Source organism: Rhinichthys klamathensis, unplaced genomic scaffold (assembly GCF_029890125.1).
Source record: "Rhinichthys klamathensis goyatoka isolate OS25496 unplaced genomic scaffold, OSU_Roscu_1.1 h1tg000395l_1, whole genome shotgun sequence".
In the NCBI taxonomy this organism is placed as follows: domain Eukaryota; kingdom Metazoa; phylum Chordata; class Actinopteri; order Cypriniformes; family Leuciscidae; genus Rhinichthys; species Rhinichthys klamathensis.
The window spans coordinates 2,487,939-2,506,109 of record NW_026606897.1 but is presented as its reverse complement, the minus strand read 5'-3'; the positions used below and the strand labels follow the sequence as shown (position 1 = coordinate 2,506,109).

Genomic DNA, 18,171 nt, shown 5'->3' with positions numbered 1-18,171 from the left:
CTTTTTCTCATGAGATTGGGTTGGTTTTTCAACCCTAATTTAAGATCTTTAGACTCATAACCCTAATAAATAAACCGTATTTGCTTTACTTCAAGACTGCAAGCTCTTGAAGCGCAAGACAACAGCGTGGAACTAGGCTAAACTGTGGAATATGCGCACCTTACTCCACACATGGAGGTGGAAAGGTTCTGGATATCTTTAAGTGGTTTCCTGAGATATGATGGAAATGTTAGACTAAGTGTGACCCAGCAAGACATACTGAGAGCCTGGAAAGGAGGGTATTCTAACCTTAAACATCAGTAATAAAGTATTGTCAATCAGCAGTAGTATTGTTGTATTATTGTGGTTACTGCTGAAGTACATTCATACAGCCTTTTTTAGATTAAATTGTTAGTGAAAACACTTCTATAGCCAGGGTCCAAAAATAACACCTGCCATGCGCCAAACGGGAGTAAAATGTGATTTTGGTGAGTAAGTAAATGGATTTACTGGCCATTTGGGTCAATGCAACAATGGTTGAAATTGCATGAAACCACTAAAGCGAGTGTATAAATGGTATATGAGAGGTAATGTTTCACATTAGGATAAGTAAAATGGTCGCTAATGCAACAAAAACGTACCTTTTTTCAACGATAATTTAAAGTCTAGTTGATATGATTCAGTGTGTGATTTTGTCAAGTATCATTTCGTAAGAGTGCGAGACTGTTTCTTGAACAGCGTGATCTGTGATGTCGGATTCGAGAACAAATTCTGTAAAAATATACCGTTAACATTATAGTAAAGTTCCCAAAGTGCGCGCAAATACACATTTTTGAAATTCGCCCATAATGCAATATGGACCAGTTCTTTTTATAGAGTGATTCAAAAGAATTTATGACCCAGCCTTGAATTTGCTCGGAGACCAAGTCAGTGAGATGTTACTGAGTTTAAAAGTGACTCCCTCACTGAACCGTGAATCATTTTTTGGTTATGTTCGAATTAAATCGAAGCGTGTACTGAAAGCCAAAGTCGGATGCATGCAATGTACTAAAGCACTTCTGAACCACCATCTTTATAGCCATTCTGACATTTGTCAATTACAAAGTAATTTGGCTTTTAGCTAAATATAATTTTTGGGAGCCAAAGTTTTTTTTTTTTTTTTTGTCTGGAACGTTAAATTTCCTACATTTTTTTCAATATACCCGCAGTTGAGCTGTATGGCAACAGATTAATTTTGGACCCAGTATGCAAAGCTGTACTGATCCTAATGTACATCAGTGTTAAGATAGTTAAATTATTAGGATTCTTCCAGGGCCAAGCACCAGTTTGGTCTAAGCCTACATAATATTACAATTAAAGATATGAGCTTTTACTCATTTACATGCCTCGGTGATGATCTCTGCTGACACGTCTACTGCAATCTCAGCCTCATGCAAAATACTATAGTAACAATGTCACATTGCATTCCACATACAGAGCACCCTGTGTAAGGGAAGGTGGGGTGGACCAGGAGAAAATGGCTTTCCTCTGAAACAGTACTACAGTACTTTGAGGTATTGAGGAGTCTTTTACCCATCTCCAAGGACACCCAACTCGCTTGATTCCTCTTGCCAACCACACTGGCCAAATGTCGAGCCAGGGCCGGGCAGCAGGCAACAGAGGCTGAATGAACGGATATTGGTGTCTGAAGTCCTGTTGGAGTTCTTAAGAGCGCGAGCAGAACCATGGCTTTGCCAAGCTTTCCTTTCCCGAGTGAGCTACGTGGCCTCAGAGCATCATGTCAAGAAAGAGTTCAGCTAATGTGTTTGTGATAATTCCCTCAATGATTTCTACTCTCAGTTTATCTGCTGAATCTACGGTGTTCAGTGTCGTTGTTTATACGAATCTCGCCAGCTGAATTGAGACACTGCTTTCTTGTGTCCTCATGTGAAATACTTGCAGTTTGTTGAGTCAATGAAACAGTCAGCTGTGCATTTGAGATGTCCATAAGATCTGTGGACAGAAAGATGGACATTATTATTGTTTGGACATTTTGTCAAATATTATAGTCTGCGTTTTCAAGGACCATGGGGTCTTCCTTTATTTTTGTAAGGGTTTTTAATCTAAACAAAATTATTTTAAAATATTACTTTAATATAACATTGTGATCGAGTATAATATTCAGTAAAAAAAAGAATATAATAATATTCAATAAATTGTCTTTAACTATTATGTACTAACCATTACCTTACAAGTAATGTGTGTAACATAATCAGATTACTTTTTCCAAGTAACTAGTAAAGTAACGCATTGCTTTTTTTAAATTTACAACAAAATATCTGAGTTACATTTTCAAATAAGTAACGAAAGTTACTGTTTTCCCATTTACTGACTGACACCTCTCCTCTAGTTCTAGACTAAATGTGAACATCCATCGACTCATCTCACTTGCACAAAAACAGATTCAGTATTCCTCAAGATAAATAAAACCGCAAACCTGTAATAATTAGATATGTTAAATAACACAAATATACTTTATGTATTTAATGTCACTTTATTAATCAAAGTCTTTGCTGCTGACCTTCGATGGGACCAATAAAATAAATTATAATTGTAGATTTTTTGTCATCCGTACTCTTACATGTTCAATGGGATTTTAGCCTTTTTGAACTCTTTTTATATTGGCTTGAAATGTCTTACCCAGGCAAAAAGGATCTGCAAGTGTGAAAGCCGAAATCCTTTCTGTCACACTCCTCTGCCTCTTCATAGCGATATCCATCCCCACAATATGCAAATTTGCACTCTGGGAAAGAGGGAAAGAAAGAATGAGAAACATACACTGTAAAAAAAAAAAAAAAAAAAAACAGCAGCAGAACTTCACTGGATTTTTTTTTACAAACTGACCTTCAATTTACAGTAAAAAAACCAACAACATTTCTTTAACTGAAATAATGTAGACCAAACGACAAATCTGTTTGTTACCTTTAAAATATACTGACAACTACCATAATAACCAATAATAACACACGTTGTGTGTTCATCACAAGTAGCTTTTCCACAAGTTGAAGGGAAATATTAGTATATAGAAGATGTCATTCACACAAATACGAAACCCCATCATGGTAACACAAATGACACAAAAAATTCCATAAGATCTATTACAGTTTTTCACCATTTAGTGTATGGGAACTAAGTTAAGTTTTCAAGTAATTTGTCTTTTAACCACGTTAAATACAAATTGCAATCATTTTTTACAGTGAGAGATAAATGTACAATCTGTCTGTTATAAACGCAGACATACCAACCATACATTATCCATCTTTTTACACGGCACACAAAATAAATAGAATAAATGAAAATCAAATATTGATTTGAGGTAGATTATTTTATTAAATGAGAACCCAGAGACCACAGAGCGATACGAGTGATAGCACAGCTGTGTATGAAATCGGATGCCTGGGACAACAGCCAGTTGTGCAGTTTAGAGGTCATTGTACTAAAATATTTGACCGCAGAATGCAGTGATCGACCAATCAGAATGTAGTATTCCAGAGCGCCGTGTAATGAATTAGGAGAGCATTTGTTTGGGTGACTACTGAATGAAGGTGTTATTCTCGGCTTGCTATACAGGACCCGATTATTCTTGCATTCCCATTTTAGAACTCACTCTCATATTAAACAGCATTACACCATGTCGTTGAGAATAAGCTGTCAGCAGGAACTCCGCTGTTTCAACCAGATACTTACTGACACAGCCATCTGTGACCACCTTATTTCCGTCATCACACTCCTCTCCGTTCTCCACTTGCACAATGCTGTCTCCACAGAAACCGTCCTGGTCGGGATCCCGCTCCATCGACTGGAACGGCGTTAACTGGAATGAAAGAGTCTTATTATTAAAGTGTGTAAAACTATTAAAATGCCCCTATTATGCTATTTTAAAGGTACCTAATTTTGTTTTGAAGGTCTCCTACAATAGGTTTACATTCATCCAAGGTCAAGAAACATAATATAGATTACAGGATCATCTCTTTTCTCAGTGTCAATAGGCCAACTACCCATTTATAACTTGGATTTTGTTTATTGAAGGGCACCTGAATTGGCATCCAGCCATCAGTGTCTTTAAAGTAAAGCGACCTCTGATCTTTACGGAACGCCAAAGCGTTGTCGGTCTGAAGGCGGTTCAGCTCCTGTTCGTTATTCACCACAAATATCTGCAACAGACATTTAATATAATTAAATGTCTGAACGTTGGACTGGGAATCCAGTGAGGATCCAGTGAGGCGCACAAATATCTGGTAATATTCAGGCTTAGTTTGTAAACCGTTCCTGCACTGGTGGCTTACCGCTGGCACTCTGGGATAGATGCCCCGGTGCAAGTGCTGGTCAAATGAGGGGTTGACACTCGAGGCGCTATTGCATCCGCAGCGGCCTGGGCTGCCAGATTGTCCCTTCTCTCCTTTCTGTCCTACCATGTACAGTCCTGCAGGAGAGGTAAACAACATAAATGTCCCTCCATGTGATGCAAAAGTAATGGAGTGATTTTAAGAGCTACTAAACCTGGCCCTCATCTATCATGAAGAGTAAGCAATTGAGTTAATATGCACAGAAACCAAAACAAGACAGCAGCTGTGGTGTGAATAAAGTGATGACATAATGTTTGTGATTCTGCGCGAAGCTTGGCCGCTCCGGCCATCAGTTAAGGACATGATGTCATGGCTTCAGTCACCTTTGGGGCTTCTGTTTCAGCCGGAGATCAGGTTGCTTCTGAAGCTAAATAGACCAGCGGTGGGATTTCCTGAGGTGATTTAAGATCATGTGCTTCACCGTCTGCACATGGCAATGGCTAATGCTACAATATCATCATGTGATCCTCAAACTAACAACTCAGAAGATGTAGCATATAGTAAAAATAAATATATAAATAAATAATTAGTAAATGTTTGTAAAAAAGAACCACCAGTCATACAACACACCACTATTTAAAGATTTGGAGTCTTTTTTTAAACGTATCTTTTTTAAAATGAAATACTTTTACTCAGCAAGGATATATTTAATTGATCAAAAGCGACAGTAAGGACTTTTAGTAAAAATATTTCAAATAAATGCTGTGGTTTTGAACTTTCTATTCATCAAAGAATACTGAAAAAAAAGTATCACGGTTTCCACAACATTAAACAGAACTGTTTTCAACATTCAGCTTTGCCATCATAGGAACAAATTACATTTATGTGTGTTTTTGATTAAATAAAATGCAGCCTTCAAAAACATTGCACCGGTAAAAAAACAAAACAAAACAAAAAACACGTACCAACCCCACACTTTTGAACGATACTGTAATTGTTCTGAAATTTTCATGTAATTTCTCTAGGGAAGTTTCCTTCCTCAGAGACCAGAAGAGATTTGAGATCTGATACTTGTATGTAAATATAATACCTGAGGCGGGCAAACCAGGAGGGCCAGGGTGACCAGAGACCCCCTGAGGGCCTGCAGGCCCCATGGGTCCAATTGCACCACCGTCACCTTTTGAGCCCTGCATCAGAAATCAATGATAATGGTCATTTATTTCCAAATGCTTTTGCTTTGTTATCATGTTGCTATAATGTGTTTAAGGATGGATCACCTGCTTTCCCCTTTTTCCTGGGCGGCCGGTGGGTCCCCTGTTCCCTGAGCTTCCAGGTTCTCCTTTTGGGCCCATTTCACCCTGAGAAAGAATTTTAAAATGACATATAATACTATATTACTGTATATAAGTATATACTGTATATGAACTTCAGAAATTTTTTATTAAACCGCTCGATTCACATGGATTAGTTTTACTATCACTTAATTAACTTTTTGAGGCATCAAAGTGTTAATTGCGTAGGCTGTCAATGGAGGAACAGAAATCGCTCAGATCTTATTAAAATATCTTCATTTGCGTTTCAAAGATGAACGAAAGTCTTACAGGTTTGGAACGACATGAGGGTGAGTAATTAATAAAACATTTTTTCTTTTCATTTTTGAGTGAACTATCCCATTAACAAATTTTCCATTTGTTAACTTTATTTAACTACATTAGTTAACATGAACTAACAATGAAAAGTACCTTTTGCATGTAATAATTTTAGTTAATGTTAATATCAACATTTACTAATACATTATTAAAATCAAAAGTAATAGTTGTATTTTTATTAATTAACGTTAACAAAGATACAGTAAATAAATACTGTAACAATTGTATTGCTCATTGTTATTGTTGATGTTATAGTTAATGCATTATCTAATGTTAACTAATGGGACCTCATTGTTACCAATAAAAATAGACCACTGCATTATTATAAATAGTGCTAACTGTACAATAACTTATAATATATATTATGTAATATAGCATATACAGTTAACCAGTATAACCTCCTCTAGCATAATCCTGTAATAATATGAAAGGCTAAAAACGTAGTAATATTTTCAGCACCTTTTGCCCAAGCATTCCAGGAAGACCAATTGATCCCTGAAACAGAGAAAGATGCAGTCTTTGTACAAAAATGAATTATTGTTTAGACCGATTCAAACTTGTATTGCAACACAAGTACTCTGGTAACTTACCTTGTCACCCTTTAAGCCAATTTCACCTCTGAAACCATGTGAGCCCTAGCAGGACAACATCAAAACCCCGGTGACATTAAATCATTTACAAGATAAAAAGGGTCATTTGATGAACAACAGGGGAAAAAAAGTGAAAGAATGAATTGAATGATGAATTATAGTGGGTTCAGAGAGGTAACTCACTTTTTCTCCCTTATGTCCAGGGAAGCCCTGCAGAAAGAAATTAACATTAACACACAGAGCACATTATTCTGTGTCCATATGACAAGGCATTATGACTATAGCAATACTAATTCAGGACGTTGGGTCCAGACCTTGGGTCCAATTGGTCCTCTTGCCCCTGGCATGCCCATCAGCCCAGGGTCACCTTTCTCCCCCTGTTAAAACACATAGGAGTCACTGTACACTAAAGCATTCACTGCAAATGTGTCACAAGGGTTCGGTCACACTGGCAAAACTCGAACAAAACTCGAACAACTCAAACACATTTAGTTAAACAATAATCCAAGCACAAGGAACAGAAACCAGGAATCACAGGAGCAGAACTGAGGACATCATCGACAAAAACAACACAGGAAACACTGGGGTTTAAAAACACAAACAGGCGAACTAGATAACAGGTGCAAACAAGGGGAACCAAAAGAACTACAAAAGGACTAAAAAGCTAGAAACAGGAAACAATACAAAATAAAAGTCCAGAAACACAAAACACACAGGGAAACTTATACTTAATACTTATTCATCAATTGATCTTTCTATTCGTCAAAGAATTAACAAAAATATTATGTATTAATATCTTTTATCGTTTTTAACGCTATCTGCTAAAAATTCAGCTTTACCATCACAGGAATAAATTACATTTTAAAATATATTAAAAAAAAATAGTTCTTTTAAATTTAAGTAATATTTCACAATATTACTGTTAACTGTATTTATGATCAAATAAATGCAAGCCTTGGTGAGCATAAGATATATATTTTTAAACATAAAAGAACGTTACTGGCCCCAAATCTTTGAATGTTAATTTACAGTCAAACATGAAACAGTTTTATGAAAAACATATATATTGCAGATATACAGTATGTAGGTGAAGAAATGTTTTAGATTCTACAATATTTTGAGATACAGAATATTTGCTTTTTCATCCAGACAAATGTGAATCTACTTCAAGTTAGTTCCTGCCTTCTGTAAAGAGAATCAGCAGGAATTGTGTTCACATGAGGATGGAATGAATTACTCACTTTAGGCCCAGTTGGTCCTTGCCATCCGCTTGATCCCTGTCGTCCTGGGAGACCAGGAGGGCCAGTGCGCCCCTGTAACACATACAAGCTATAAATCTAGCACACAAAGCTAAACATTTAAAGGTACTATAAAATAAAACAAAAATAAATAAAAAGTGACATTTAGCGACATTCAGATTTCACTGAAATAGATGTCCTGGGAAAGTGGTCTTGGCTTAAAAAACACTCTCCGCATGTCAGTAGTTTTGCATGATCAGGTTTACTGACATTGTTTTGGCTGACATATCTTTAGTGCACAGGTTTTGGATGGGAGGCTGTCTAATTCAGTGGCTCGGCACAGTTACCGCATAACAAAATTGATTAGGACAAATTTTCATTAAAACTTAATTTTATTAAGTATATTCATTAAGTAGCATTGATAATATGGTCTTGATACAACAGAACTTATATTGTGGATTTTATTGTGGATTGTGGATGAGAGCTTTTTGTTTTGTAAAGCACCTTTAAAATCACCATGATGTCAAAACTTACAGTTTTTGTTTTTATATGGAATATTGCAGTATTTATTATAAATGATTTATCCGTGAACATGATTATGTTATTTTTAAATTCCTGTGCCCTTGTCAACTTTAATCAAAGTAACTTCCCCTCCCTCTTTCTTGTTTCTCTCAGCGCGAGGGTGGGACAAGCTGTCACTCACATGACATCAGAGTAACAGCAAACCACAACCATCCAATCAATTCCCGATGGACAAAATCAAGTCCCGCCCTACATTTCTTGTTTATGAAGCCGTTTCACTCAGATATACATCACAATAGGGAAGAAAAGACCAGCACAACTTCCATTTCATGCCGTCTGTAAGGTATACCAATTTGAGTTTAAATAGACTTTATTAACTCTTTCCCCGCCATCTTCACGTGTTTTCACTGTTATACGGTAGGGGGCGCTATTACACATCTTCTGAAATAGTACAGAATCTCCTGATCAAAAAACATGTGAAGAAGAAGCAGAAACAAGTGATATCATATGTAAGCAGATGCATATGTGAAATAACGTGATCATCAATTATAAACAGCATATAAATCAAAACTGCCTAATGTTACTGAATGAAATGTCGACCCAGGACGAGCTATAGGACTGTGCAAAGCATTAAGAGAGTTGATGGACTCGATCTACTCCATCTTTGTTTTGATCATCATTCTGAATCCGATCTGGATGTAACGGTTGGTCTTCGACAAAAACAGTCGTTAACGATAACAGTGCACCGATACAGTAAATCAGAAATGTAATTGAGGCAGGCATATGTCCAAATGCAAAGAACACAAATGTAATGGAATATTTACGATTCTATTGAGTATTATTTAGGTGTTATGACTTATGTTCCTTTTAACACCTAAAGATGATTGGCTCCTAAAACACAGAGCAATAAGGACAAGGTGAGGACAACGTGTCTTCTGAGTGCTCTGAGGGACAAAACAGCCATCAGGAGAGAGAGAGAGAGAGAGAGAGAGCAAACTAAACCAAACCCCATCAGTCTCCTGGCTTTAATTAAATTATGTGCTAAGGGCAGGAGCCGGGGATTGTGGGAGAGGGAATGATTTATTGGGCTGCCCCAGCACTAAGCGAAATTACTATGCAATGCTGCAAAGCTTTCTACAGCAGTAGCACTCTACTCTCAGTGCCTGCCTGGAGTAAAACAATGCACCAGCACACCCAGAACCCTGCGCAGTGGTTTAGTGGCTTCTCAGTTTACCCGCAGTAGGTATTACTGACTCTGGTCCCAAATGCCTTCCAGGAAACCACACAAGCCACAAATCACATTGTGGGATAGGAGCCATGGGGATGTTCTATTGTGGATTGAACCTAATGAGGGTGACCATAAGCGTCCCCTGATGTTTAAGCACTCCGCTGCTTATACATACAGAAGATCGTGTGGAAACATGTGACCTGCGTATCGGTGTCAAGGTTGCGCTTGCTTTGAATTCCATCCAGCTGCAGTTGTTAAAGTGTATGTGTGTGCATCCCTCATTCATTGTTCTTTAAGCAAATCCACTTGGAAAGTAGAGGACATTAAGTCTCACCTTTTGTCCAGGTCTTCCAATTTCACCCTGGCAACACAGAGGAAGGGAGGAGGAAATAAGAACAGAGTCAGCCCATCAGTGTGTTACACAATACAGTCTTGTTCTGATAGTGTCACTGACTTAAAGGAATAGTTCTGTCATCATTTATTCAGCAATTGTAAAGCTTTATATCTTCTGTGGAACGCAAAAGTAGACATTTTAAAGGGTTAGTTCACCCAAAAAATGAAAATTCTGTCATTAGTTACTCACCCTCATGTCGTTCCAAACCCGCAAGACTTAAGGTCATCTTCAGAACACAAAGATCTTTTTGATGAAATCTAAGACCTTTCTGTCCCTCCGTTGACAGTCTACGCAACTACAATTTTGACGCTTCAAAAAGTTCATTAACAGGTCATAAAACAAATCCATATGAATTGAGCGGTTTAGTCCAAATTTTGATTTAATGTAGTCTTTTATTCACATATAAACACGGATCAGCGAACATAAACAGAAGCTCAACCGAACCTGCTTGACGCACAAGAACAAACCTCTTGTGGAAACTCAAACGTTCTGCGTAACACGAGAATGAACCTCATTGGTTCTTGAGGAAGCTCAAACGTGCTGCGTAACACGAGAATATACTTCATTGGTTCTTGTGAAAGCTTAAACGTGCTGCGTAACACGAGAATGAACCTCATTGGTTCCTGCAAAAGCTCAAACGTGCTGCGTAACACGAGAATGAACCTCATTGGTTCCTGCAGAAGCTCAAACGTGCTGCGTAACACGAGAATGAACCTCATTGGTTCCTGCAGAAGCTCAAACGTGCTGCGTAACACGAGAATAAACCTCATTGGTTCCTGCAGAAGCTCAAACGTGCTGTGCAACACAAGAATAACTTCATTGGTTATTGAGGAAGCTCAAACGAGCTGCGTAACACGAGAATGAACCTCATTGCCAGCAGCCATATCACCCTGTAGCCCAAGACTGGTTGCCCACTGAAGCTAAGCAGGGCTGAGCCTGGTTAGTACCTGGATGGGAGACCTCCTGTGAAAACTAGGTTGCTGCTGGAAGAGGTGTTAGTGAGGCCAGCAGGGGGCGCTCACACTGTGGTCTGTGTGGGTTCTAACGCCCCATTATAGTGACGGGGACACTATACTGTCAAAGAACACCGTCCTTCGGATGAGACGTTAAACCGAGGCCCTGACTCTCTGAGGTCATTAAAAATCCCATGGCACTTCTCGTAAAGAGTAGAGGTGTAACCTCGGTGTCCTGGCCACATCCCACCCATTGGCCCCTGCCAATCATGGCCTCCTAATAATCCCCATCCACTGAATTGGCTCTATCACTCTCTCTTCTCTCCAACTATAGCTGGTGTGTGGTGAGCGCACTGGCGCCGTTGTACTGTGGCTGCCATCGCATCATCCACGTGGATGCTGCACACTGGTAGTGGTTGAGGAGAGAACCCCTGATATGATTGTAAAGCGCTTTGGGTGTACAGTAGTACATTTGAAAGCGCTATATAAATGCCTCATTCATTCATTCATTCATTCATTGGTTCTTGAGGAAGCTCAAACCTGCTGCGTAACACGAGAATGAACCTCATTGGTTCTTGAAGCTCAAACGTGCTGCGTAACACGAGAATGAACCTCATTGGTTCTTGAGGAAGCTCAAACCTGCTGCGTAACATGAAAATGAACCTCATTGGTTCCTGTAGAAGCTCAACCGTGCTGCGTAACACGAAAATGAACCTCATTGGTTCCTGTAGAACCTCAACCGTGCTGCGTAACACGAGAATGAACCTCATTGGTTCCTGTAGAAGCTCAACCGTGCTGCGTAACACGAGAATGAACCTCATTGGTTCCTGTAGAAGCTCAACCCTGCTGCGTAACACGAAAATGAACCTCATTGGTTCTTGCACATCAAGCGAACATGCTTGAGCTTCCGTTTACCCCAAGTGATGTGTGAGTTGATGAATGTTTAAATGTGAATTAAAGCCTAAATTCAATCTGTTCATATAAAGCCTAGTTCACACTACATGATTTTAAGCCCGATTTGCAAATCGTTGAGCTCGCCGACAGGTCAGGGTGTTATCGCGTGCAAATCGCGGGGGATTAGCGGGTGATGAACGCTCGCCAATCTGTTAGTATGAAAGAGCCAACAACGCATCAAAGACGCTAGCAGACGCCTCGCAGACGCGTCGCCGAGCCCAGAAAAATATCTAGCATGCTAGATATCCAGAGCTGTCGCACGACTCAAGCTCACGTGATGTCATGAGCTACAGCCAATCAGAGCAAGGCATGTTCGCGTGTTGTGTTCTTCTTCGTCTTCTTCGCTGGGTATTGGCGCGCGTGCTGTTTCGCGTCATTTCCGGTTCGTTTTATCGCGTGATTTTTCGTGACCAAACGTGGTTTGTAGACCAGATAGAATCGTTGGGTGACAGAGTTGTTGTCAACTCGTGTAGTGCGTTACCTCCTGTTGCGGATCAATCACGTTGTGTCGTGTGGTGTGAATTAGCTCAACAACTTGAACACTCCTGATTTCACAGAGAGCAAGTTATGTAGTGTTAACCGCACAGTTCAGCCCGACGTTTTAAAATCATGTAGTGCAGTGGTTCCCAAACCTGTCCTCACAGCACCCCACACTGCACGTTTTCTTTATCTCCCTAATCAAACACACCTGATTCAACTCATCAGCTCATTAACCCATGTGATAATGAGCTGATGAGTTGAATCAGGTGTGTTTGATTAGGGAGATAAAGAAAACGTGCAGTGTTGGGGTGCCGTGAGGACAGGTTTGGGAACCACTGATGTAGTGTGAACTAGGCTTAAGCGATCGAGTCTCTTCAGAAAATTTGGACTAAACCACTCAATTCACATGGATTAGTTTTACGATCTCTTTATGAACTTTTTGAAGCGTCAAAGTGATAGTTGCGTAGCTGTCAATGGAGGGACATACAGAAAGCAAAAAGCTCTCAGATTTCATCAAAAAGTTATTTATTTGTGTTACCAAGATGAACGAAAGTCTTACGGGTTTGAAACGACATGAGGGTGAGTAATTAATGACAGAATTGTCATTTTTGGGTGAACTAACCCTTTAAAGAGTCTGTTTTTGCCCATACAATGCAAATCATTGGGGTCCAAAACAACACTGGACTACATTACATTCATGTACAGAAAACATTAAGACATTTTTCAAAATATCTTTTTATGTGTTCCACAGAAGAAAGAAGGTAATAAAGGTTTGGAGTGACATGAGAATGAGTTACATAAGAATGAACTATCCTTTTAAACACATGACAGGGATTGCCATGTGAATTAAAGGAATCCACAAGGTTGCCATTAACAGCATCTGTGGCATGATGATAATTACCACAGAAAATTATTCAGTTACACTTTATTTTAAGATGTCCGTGTTACAGTGTAATTATACATGTAAATATTGAGTAATAATAATTAGCTACATGTACTTATAGAGCTACATGTACTTACATCTTAGGGTTAGAATCAGGATGTGGTTTAGGTTAGTTTCATGTAATTCACAATTTAAATTAATTACTATAAGAACTACATGTAACATGTAACAAGGACATAGTAAAATAAAGTGTTACCAATTATTCTGGCCCATCCCTCAGTTTGTAAAACAGGCAACAATTGTGTTAGTAATCTACTTACAATAGAAGTCTATGGGGCAAGGCATAAATGTTAATGGTATAAAAAAACATATCCACAAAACTGAAATATTATAGGTGTTAAAATAAAAAATACTGTGAGAGAATTTGCTCAGTAATTAGTAATTAGTAGTTAGGTTTTGGGGTAGGTTCAGGGTTAGTACCTAGTTATTAGCCAGTTATTATAATTACTATAATAAATACATAATATGTATATGCTGAAAAGGACTGTATTACCATAATAATAATAATAATAATAATAATACAATCTTATTTGTTTCCTGACCTCACTGGATCACTTATATATGTACTGTGTATTTAAATAAGTATGTGTCGTACCTTATCTCCCTTTGGTCCCTTTGGTCCTGGCAGTCCAGCAGTACCCTGATCATAACACAGACATTGCAAAACTTTATAGATAACCTCTTGCAATTTCAGGTAATATCATAGTCTAAAGCCAAAGTATCTATAACAGTTATTTTGACCAAGTCTTCCTGGCTGACAATCACAATATTCACCACATAATTGAAAACCTATGACAGGGATTAAACTGTTTTCAGAGTGAACTTGCAGGGAAGGGGTGAACTCTCTCTTGGGGCTTCGAGTGTCTGTGTGTCTCTCTTGGGGTTGTTTCTAAGAATGGCACGATGGAGCAGAGACTGGCAATGGAAAAAGTCTATTTCCATCTGCTCTAAATGTGGAGCGTTAATGGCCTGCTGTGTCGTGGGGGGCCAAACTGGTCACATCCGTGTCACTACAGAAAGACGTCTGGGGAACTCACACGGGTCTCACTTGCTGAGAGGGTTATGAAGGCTAATTACAGAGCTGGAACTGACCATTGTGACAACCCAATACTCGGCTTCCTTGAAGCACCTTCACCAACTACGCAACCCTCAACAGATTTGCACGTGACTGCTGTTATTACTTCTGAATAAATACTTAACATTTGAGTTTGACAGAGTCTGTACTGGTAAACATAGCTTATGTGTCAATGACATGATGCTAATTTTTTTTATTCAGATCTATTTATTTATTCAGAAATACATAAAAATGACATTGACACGAATACAATTTTTCTATGATGAGCAAGTTTTAAATTTTTGAATTAAAATTCATAAAGAAACAAATGTCACGCTGATACAACTGTCCTGAGAATCTGTAAGGGTTATTTAGTTTTAGTAAATCTGTAAGGTTTTATTTAGCAATTTAGTTATTTAGGGTTATTATGTTTACACGACAACAATGTACTAAAAACGGAAAAGTTTTTTCTTGTTACAAATGACGACATTGTTACAACAATCCCCGTTCAAACGGGTCCGCAAAAACGACCAAAAACGCTGTATTATGCTGCCAGGCCAGTAGTTGGCAATGTCACTTTGTCACTTTTTAAATAGACTACGCGCCTGCGCACATACACACCAAATGCGCGTGCCTATAGACTGAACACGTAATACACATGTGCATGCCGTCACCGTTTCCACAGATTCGCATTTTTGTACTTTACACAGAGATAATAACGGTATCGTTTTGAAACCCCTTTTCAAAAGTCTGCATTTTGAGGCCCCCAAAGTGCCATTGACGTTTAAACGAACGGCCAAAATGCATAAAAAGTTTTTTTTTAAAACAGTGTGTAAATAGTCCTTAAGTTTGATTTTCCCTGTTCCTGTTTGCCTGAGTTCTCATTTAATATTTGTTGTCATGGTTACTGATTGCTTTGTGCACCCGTTTCTTGTTCAGTTTGTTTTCTCCTGTGTTTTTAAGCCCTCAGTTTAGTTGTAGGCCTACTCATTGCCCAGTATTATCTTTGCTTTGGTTTTCTCCTGTGGACTGTTTTCATGACTGCAAAAGCATAAAGATTAATTGAGAATTAAGAATTTATGATTTTCTTTGACAAACATTTTTTTTGTTGAAAATAATGACAAATTTCTGTTCACCAATTAGAAAAAAGTAACGTGGTGCGACCAACAATAATATTTATATTCATGATAATTGATATGATAGTTACAACACATGACATCCAATTAGAATCAAGGACTGGAACTAACCGTTTTATAAAGTTTTTCAAAACCAAATAAAGAGAACCGAAACCAAGAGAACATTTTAGGAATCTAAACAAGATTTTTCCTTTTGTATACCCTCATATACCCTCTAGCTCTTGAACACAGTGTTTGCCATTCAAACAGTGTAAAATCAAACTAGCCTTCAAACAACAACAGATTTTCGCTGATTTGAGTTGATTACAGTCACATAGTTTTATTTTAAAATCTTGCCAGTTTTTGTGACAAAAAATGTACTGTATGTGAATGCATATGGTTTCGTCCTCAACATTATATCACATTTGAAGCACATACCTGAGGGCCAGGAGGTCCTGCTGGTCCTGGAGGCCCTGGGGAACATGTGTGGGTTGTGGGATTGTGCTTCTCTTCTGATTTCCCCTCTTTTGGTGTAACACCAGTCTCAGTCTATAAGACAAGTCACATAAAATAAAATCTGAGAAATATGATGAAATGAGAAAATGTTAAATAAATAGTTACAGTCTTTGCAGCTTCAGTGGTAATCACAAACCTCTTTTGACCTTTATTTGCATTAATTTATCAAAGTAATGTAGACACAGCTGTTGTGGTCCTAGGGACAAACTTAATGTATTTACTCACACCCTGAACACTTGATGTAACCTTTGACCGGGAACCTACATAAAATGCAGGTGCTGGATCAGCGGTCATGTGTCAGGACTCACCAGAGACCCCTGCCGCCACAGTGAAGGGGGTGGAGGGAAGAGAGGGGGCGGAGGTGGACTCAGTAAACAGCAGGGGTTGAATTTCTTTCTGGTTTCCAGCAACTGGAGATCTAGATGTGGGGAAATGAGGTTCATGAGGAACATGTCAACAGACACGTGGGCCAGCGGAACAGGGTTTCACGCCACTGTTTTGGAAAAGAGAGACTGAAACACATGACAGCTATGATAGTTATCATGTGGATAAGAGTGTAACGAAAGGCCATTCATTCCTGAAACTACTGGATATTTAAAGATTTATCTGCAAACACATGACGCTAGAGCTTTTCTAAAAAATAAGGCATTTATGATGACTTCATCAACTGGTGTCAAGGTGATTTTTAGAGATTCTATGAAGTCAGTTCACCTCAAGTTCACACAGTTACGTTTACATTAAATCATTTAGCAGACGCTTTTATCCAAAGCGACTTACAAATGAGGAGAACAATAGAAGCAATAAGACCAACAAGAGGGAAACAGTAAACAAGTGCTGTAACAAGTCTCAGTTAGTCTAGCACAGTACACATAACAAGGTTAAATAGAATAGTATAGAATAGAAAAGGTAAGTGCTAGTATTAATTGGTCAGGTGCAGAAGAAAAAGATGTGTACTAAATAAATGCAGTTCATCGTTACTTATTATAAGTATATATTTATTATTATAGTTACTTTATTATAAAGTATTTTCATTACTATGAAAAGGATCCACTAACGTCTGAAAATTACTTTTTCTTGTCATAATGAACAGTATATGTATTGTTTTATCAACCTAATGTCTTTTGAATATTTGTGGTTATGCATAATCTGTCTTTATTTCAAATAAATGGTACTTGTATATAAAGCGTATATAATGCAATGATATTCATACATTAAGTGTGACTTAAGTGTCGAAATACTTTCCCACATTTTTTATGTAATATATATATATATATTTTATTGCTGTGCAGGAGAAAAAAAGTGACCATATATACAAGTATCACAGTACATTCAAATATAAAGTACAAAAAAAATCTGTTAACTTTGCAAAAAAAAAAAGAAAAAAAGAAGCACTTGCCGAATTAAACTTTTCACTGCAGTATTGGCCGACAAAACTGAAACACTGCCATTTTGCCATTAGAGATAATAACCAGAGATAATTCATTGATGCCTGTGGGGAAATGTATTGCAAAATCAGGGTAACATCTCATAACGAGCAGTGCAACCCGAGTCAAGTTATGCATATTCTGCAACTGCATTTATCTAATTTGCATGATTCATGAAAATACCAAGTTGGTCAAACAAGCTTATGTTGCTGAAAATAGTCAGATTTGCATATTGTGCAAACAAACTTCCCTCTGTAAGAGAAAACCCCTAATATCAGCACCTACCAAACATGTGCAAAAGAGAGTGATGTCTTACCTGTTGGGAGAGGGAATATGTTCTCCACGTAAGAGAATGACGACACATAGCAGAGGAGTTGAAAATATAGTCCAAGCGAGAACAGAATCATTCTGCCGGCTGCCGTCTACCTCCAATAGCACCGAGGAGTGATCTGAGGCAGTCCCGCACTACTCCTCTCTCTCCCTGCCACTCTCTCTCTCACACACACACTAGATCCACGCCTTTAGGAGAAGTGAATGCCAGCCAATGTCTGTTACACCTCTCCCATGTATTGGCCCTGAGCTAAATATACAGGAGGCAGTCGGTCAGCTGCCCTCTGTAGCCAATATTAGCCTGTTACTACTGCCAGCACTGCCTTTGTTTCCCCTGCCTCAAATGGACAGAGAAAACAAAACAGTATGGATAGAAATGACATTGAAGTGACAAGGTGTCATGCAAGTGGTGAAGTTGAACTACAGGCATTCATTTATAGATGATCTGTTTGTATAGAACGCTAGAAAGTCAAACCT

General features: G+C 38.4%; 1 protein-coding gene across 1 annotated transcript; it reads right to left on the bottom strand.

The window, feature by feature from the left end:
• Nucleotides 1-917: 917 nt before the first annotated feature.
• On the bottom strand, nucleotides 918-18,099 carry colq (collagen-like tail subunit (single strand of homotrimer) of asymmetric acetylcholinesterase). The gene is made up of 17 exons (XM_056234437.1): nucleotides 17,681-18,099; nucleotides 16,249-16,358; nucleotides 15,863-15,973; nucleotides 13,851-13,895; nucleotides 9,866-9,892; nucleotides 7,785-7,856; nucleotides 6,858-6,920; nucleotides 6,727-6,753; nucleotides 6,544-6,588; nucleotides 6,413-6,448; nucleotides 5,582-5,662; nucleotides 5,395-5,491; nucleotides 4,305-4,441; nucleotides 4,053-4,172; nucleotides 3,706-3,832; nucleotides 2,659-2,761; nucleotides 918-1,971 (listed from the first exon to the last, which is right to left on the bottom strand). Exons 1-17 carry the CDS (start codon nucleotides 17,769-17,771, stop codon nucleotides 1,902-1,904), a joined length of 1,362 nt encoding a protein of 453 aa, XP_056090412.1. The 5' UTR covers nucleotides 17,772-18,099; the 3' UTR covers nucleotides 918-1,901.
• Between the last annotated feature and the right edge of the window lie 72 nt (nucleotides 18,100-18,171).